This window comes from Anarhichas minor, unplaced genomic scaffold (assembly GCF_050575085.1).
Source record: "Anarhichas minor isolate MPS153535 unplaced genomic scaffold, ASM5057508v1 ptg000155l, whole genome shotgun sequence".
NCBI classification, from domain to species: Eukaryota; Metazoa; Chordata; class Actinopteri; order Perciformes; family Anarhichadidae; genus Anarhichas; species Anarhichas minor.
Window position 1 is genome coordinate 2,637,860 of NW_027466601.1, and position 6,000 is coordinate 2,643,859.

A 6,000-nucleotide genomic window follows, 5' to 3' on the forward strand; every position below is an offset into this window, starting at 1 on the left:
GCAGGCAGACAGGCAGACAGGCAGACAGGCAGACAGGCAGGCAGGCAGGCAGGCAGGCAGACAGGCAGGCAGGCAGGCAGACAGACAGACAGACAGACAGACAGGCAGGCAGGCAGACAGGCAGACAGGCAGACAGGCAGACAGGCAGGCAGGCAGGCAGGCAGGCAGACAGGCAGGCAGGCAGACAGACAGACAGACAGACAGGCAGGCAGACAGACAGACTCAAATTTTGTGTTTTGAAACCTCCCGATAATCCTCTCTGGTGAGGTTAGACTAAAAGAACTACTGACTGACTTAAACATTGCTTTCCTAGCTTTAATAATGTTGGTTATTCATTATTAAAATATTCAATCATGCACCAGCAACTTGGTAAAACAACCTTGAAATTAACTAAGAACTACAATTCAAGTGTAGAGATTTTTATTGCAGCAAATAACTTGTCAAAACTTAAAGAGGAATTAAAATTCCAGTATATGATGTATATAGTATAGAAATTCAGAATTGAATTCAGTAGATTGGCACCATAGTCAACGATATCAGAGTCGGTATCGGCCCCCCTTCATTAAATCCAGAATTACTGCAGCAGCATCATCTAAAGAGCTAGACCTGCTGTGAACACGCAGATCACTGTGTGTGTAATATGTTTTTAGTCTGATGTTTCTCATTATTTGAACACGTTAGGTTACTTTAGGACTCTGGGAAGCGTTCTTTAAATAAGATGCATCATTATTACCCCTCTTCTCATGCTTCCCCTGCAGGTCTCAGTGTCGACGGCTTATACAGAGTGAGCGGGAACCTGGCGGTGATCCAGAAGCTCCGCTTTGCTGTGAACCACGGTAGGACTCCTGAGCCCCGGTCTGCCCTCTGACCACAAGCATGCCTCCAAACACTGCCCCTCACATGGGAAGATAACGTTCACACTGGTGGGTCACATGCTGACCTCTCACACACTTTGTAACATTCCTCTTTTCTCCGTCACCCTGTCTTTGTTTGGCTCCCCCCCCCCTCCGTCAGATGAGAAGGTGGATCTGAATGACAGCAAGTGGGAGGACATCCACGTCACCACCGGAGCTCTCAAGATGTTCTTCAGGGAGCTCACCGAGCCCCTCTTCACGTACGGGTCCTTCGAAGACTTCGTAGAGGCCATCAGTGAGTGACTTGATTCATATGTCACAGGACCATCATGAAGACACACTTATCCCTGTCTGTCCCTACTTTGGCCACAAGATGGTGCTCTGCACACATGCGTTCACTGACCGTCTGTTTCTCTGCTGCAGAATGCTCCGACTACAAGCAGCGAGTCAACTCCATCAAAGACTTAATAAAGAAGTTGCCAAAACCCAACCACGACACAATGCAAGGCCTCTTCAAACACCTGCGGAGGTAAGAGAGAGCAGACAACTTTACACACTGTGATCGTACCTCGTGATTCCACTGAGGGCTGCGTATTGAACTTACAAACTCAAATGTGTATTTATCGATTCATCTTTAAAGTGAATTTTTAGGCTTCTGTTATGTACAGACTTCCTGATCCTAATCTTTCTTTGTGTTGTGTAGGTGGTTCTTTTACATTTACATTGATGTATTTCATTGAATAAAAAAAAGGATTAAAATGTTTAAAATTCTGGAACATTTTAAAATACCCTGAATAGGCAGCAGGAAGCTACATTCATACACACACACACACATGTGTGTGTAAAGTCTACAGAAAGGCCTTCACATCATGATGTGACGTAACCAAACAACCACGGTTAAAATAACATTAAGACCAAAGAAAATACTTGTTTTCCATCCATGAGCAGAATGACACCGGTTACATGAGACACCTGTTCAGAACCTAAAGGAGACTGTTGGACAACACCAAGGAAGTTACTCTCTCTGTGTCTGCTCTACCTCCACAACAAGTGTGACTGCTGGGTTTGACCCTTGACCCCTACCGTCCCATGCACTCGGAGCACCGATGGCTGCCGGCTGACTCTCTGTTTACCTTTCCTCAGCTTGTACGGCAAACAAAGCTACAGGTTCCCCGTGTATTCTCAGCCCGCTGCAGCCAGCGGCAGCATCATACGTTCACCATGACATTTGCCTCGCTTTCCCATTTGCATTTATATGGCGCTGTGTTTGCTGTAATTCAGTACCTATGAAGTGCTGTTTCTCCAGGAAATTTATAGCGTGACATTCAGTGTATGGAGCTCTACGTGGATTTAATCTCTATTTTTCCTCCCTTCCATGAATATGTTATTGTTTTGTGCATCTGCATGCAAGGATGTAGATTCTATTTAAAAAGGCTATTATGCTCTAGCCTGAAGTGTGTGCGTGTGCGCGTGCGTGCGTGCGTGCGTATCAGGGCTCCATCTCAGGCTCTAAAGATGTGTGCGAGATGAAAACCTGAGTTGACAAACAAACATCACCTAAAGCCATTTGTGAGACATTCCATCTTTAAATCTCTCCATGTTCTACCCCCCCCCCCCCCCCCTCAGGGTGATTGACCACGGGGAGGCCAACCGCATGACCACCCAGAGCGTGGCCATCGTGTTCGGACCCACGCTGCTGCGGCCCGAGACCGAGACGGGCAACATCGCGGTCCACATGGTCTACCAGAACCAGATAGTGGAGCTCATACTGCTCGAGTACGAGAACATCTTCGGCAGGTAGAGGCGCCGGCTCACGACAGGACGCCGGGCCCCCTCCCCCCCCCCTCCCTCTTCCTTTTCTTTGACTGAACTGAACATTGCTGTGGACCAAGCATATTGAAGAAAACTAAATCCAATTTACCTTCATTAACAGTTTATGAAAAAGTGTTGCACTTACAGAGGAGAAGAATAAAAATAAAGAAAAAGATTATAAAAAGGTGTACAGATTTCACCCGCTCCTCCAGTGTCCATCCTCTGCTGCGAGTAGCGGGGCCGGACACACATGGACAGTGTTTGAGAGTGATGGCGTGGTGACGCGTGTACGTCCGTGTGATGTGCTGGATTCCAGTATTCAGGTGTTTGTTTCTTTCCCACATACACTGGATCCCTGTGGCCAGTAATTGGAACGGTGGTAACCTGTGGGGGGGGGGGGGGTAGGTGTGTGACATTAATAGCCAAACCGGCGACCTAATCACCTCGCTGAAGGAGTGAGCAGAATCTGAACTGGATCAGGTTTTTCTGTGTTTTTTGTCTGTGATGTGGTTTCAGATCAGCTGGAACAAAAACTAAAAACCAGTGTTACGTTAACATACTCCCATCCTGGCACTTGGATCAACTTGAGTTACAGACCGTGTCCCCCGAACTTACCTTAGCGACACCATCACACACCCCTTCCTCCTTTCACGCCCACTTTCCCCTTCCAACCAGTGTTAACCATTAACCCTGTGACCTGAGGACTTGAACGACAGAGGACCAATCGTCTGTCTGTCTGTCTGTCTGAGTGAATTAACCTAAGTGGAGCAAACCTGAGCAGAAGCGTCTTTGTCTGCTTACTTTGTACAAACTGTGTGTTGTGTCGTCTTACGTGCTGTGGTGAGGTTTCCGTTAAAGCTGCCGGGGGGGGGGGATGCTCCTTCATCTCAGAGCTCCTGGTGTTACTGGAAAACAGCAAAGTGGATTTCTTGGGACTGCAGCGCTGCCACGTTCTACATGAATTTGTCTCCGCCCGTCGGCTTGACGCCCCTTCTCTTCCTCGCCCGAGCTGATATTAAAGTATTCAGGAGGAGGAGCGGTACGGAGGACGTGTGGGAGCCTTTAAGAAACCCTTTCAGAAGCTTATGTACAGTGACAGTGACAGAAACTAGTTGTCCAAATGTGTTATAGTGACTGAGGTATGTATGCATTGATGGTGAACTAGTGAAAGATGATTTGTAAATTTGAAGTGCAACATGACACACAGGTGAAGAAAAAACACAAAACAAAGACGTGAGCGACTATTCCTGTCCTCTGGAGGTGTGTCTGGAGTGTTTGCATGGTCCGCTACATTCTGAATGTCATTTTCAGGCTAACTGCTGTTTGTGAAACTGCTATGTCTAATAAAAGAGACAAACTAAATGTTTGGGACCCTGAAGTGTGACTTCTCTGTTAAACGTGGAGCTAAGCGGTGGCGGGCGAGCGGAGGCGATAAAGAGAGAGAGAGGGGAGTCTGCTGTTTAACCTTCAATCAACTAAAGCTTCACCTTTCCCTCACATTTAATTACTGAATTGAATTAATCTACTCGATGCCGATATCCTGCTTATTGAATTGAGTGATTAAGCTTTCACGTCTCAATCAATTATATTCCTACCTGTTAATTATGAAATGAGCCGCAGTATATTTCTGCAGATTTCTCTGCTGCAGCGCAGCCTCTCCGCTCCGCTTCCATTAATCTCATTCCTCCGTTCTTTGAAGGCATTTTTTGTCATTACTTCGCGGGTCAGACCGGCTGCAGACCTGAAGGCTGTGGATTAATTGATGTCTAATTAGGTAATTGCCACGGTGCCAGTTTTGATTAAGAAGCGCGAGGCGGAGTGAGTGCTGAGCAGAGCTGCAGGCTGCACTTAGAGAAAGCCTCCATTTGGTTTCTTGTGTGTTCTACACTGCAGCGTGTGTTTGTGTGTTGGGATATCTGCTTTAGCATCTCCTAGCATATGGAGAGTGACGGTCGAATGACAGGAATAAAGGCTGACATTAGGACAACGTTAGACATTTTTAACGGCTTTAGTCAAATGTATGGAACACAAGTTCAGTATTATAAGATAGTTGGTCAAAATGTTCCTTAAGTCAATATGAGGAGAGTCAACATTTTGAGTCCTAAGCCTAAATAGTTATAGGTGGAAAGTTTGATCCTTAAATACACATCTTCACCAAAAGAACTGGAAATGTACTCCATCAAACCTGAACCCTCGCAGAACTAAGACATGTTAGACCCAGACCCGGCCAGGAGACACAGACCCGATCAGCACACATTTCACAGCTGATTGCTATTAGCAAATTAACAAAAGCCAAACTTTGTGTCTCTCCTGATGTAACGTAGGCGGCCTTCTCCCCTGTGCCTGGCCGTGACGCATATAATCAAGCCTCTGCCAAGAAAGTTGGTAAAATACATCCAGGTTTTCTGTCAGAGCTGCTGATTGGAGCCGCGTGGTTAATCCTCGTGTTATTTCAGCTTAAATGTTAAACTTGCTGTTTCGTGGCAGATGACAAACGCTTCTCATTTAGAATCAGCTGTGCAGTTTTGAATAGAACGGCACCCTAATGAACCATGAACTGTGGATCTGAACCCGTGAACACCTCGACCCTCCAAGTCAAACCAATAACACCAAGAACATCAATAACACCAAGAACATCAATAACACCAAGAACATCAATAACACCAAGAACATCAACACCAAGAACCTCAATAACACCAAGAACATCAATAACACCAAGAACATCAAGAACATCAATAACACCAAGAACATCAATAACATCAAGAACACCAATAACATCAATAACACCAAGAACATCAACACCAAGAACATCAATAACACCAAGAACATCAATAGTGATGCTGAGAGAAGCTGAAATAGTTTTTCAGAGTTTTGATTTATTGTCGTATTGTCTATAATTTTGACGAACCTTCCATCTCATAATTGAATCATTTGTCATTTTGATTTAACGCCATTGTTTTGACTTCGTTTTTCTGAATTTTGACCTTTTTATGTCCTGGATTATGAAGTTATATCGGTTAGTTAGTTACGAGTTGTTGCTCCTTCAAACAAACCAATCAGACCAAACTAATAAAACTCACAACTGAACTCAGAAAATCAAACGTTTGACTTGGTATCATTTTCATTTACCGCAAGTATATTACTTTCTTTATCGCTAGCTTCATATTGGTCAGGGTTTTGACTTGTTATCTCATAATTCTAAGTCCTGGATACATTTGACCTGATGAATATCTACCGGTGTGTGAAAGGTGCCGGATCCTTTGGCTTCTCAACAATGAAGGGTTTTCCATTGAACACACTCAAGAATTTTGACATGTAGTCATCATAATGTTGA

At 45.0% G+C, this 6,000-nt stretch overlaps 1 protein-coding gene across 3 annotated transcripts in view; it reads left to right on the forward strand.

Annotated features, from left to right (window-relative positions):
* The window catches only part of arhgap12b (Rho GTPase activating protein 12b), a 50,090-nt gene extending 46,046 nt beyond the window's left edge, over nt 1-4,044 (forward strand). For all 3 annotated transcript variants that reach the window (XM_076085445.1, XM_076085443.1, XM_076085446.1), the window contains 4 exons: nt 759-836; nt 1,015-1,149; nt 1,278-1,383; nt 2,481-4,044. In XM_076085445.1, coding sequence (XP_075941560.1) covers nt 759-836; nt 1,015-1,149; nt 1,278-1,383; nt 2,481-2,655 — 494 coding nt within the window. In that variant the 3' untranslated portion in view covers nt 2,656-4,044. The remainder of the gene's footprint in view (nt 1-758; nt 837-1,014; nt 1,150-1,277; nt 1,384-2,480) is intronic.
* Nucleotides 4,045-6,000: the final 1,956 nt, after the last annotated feature.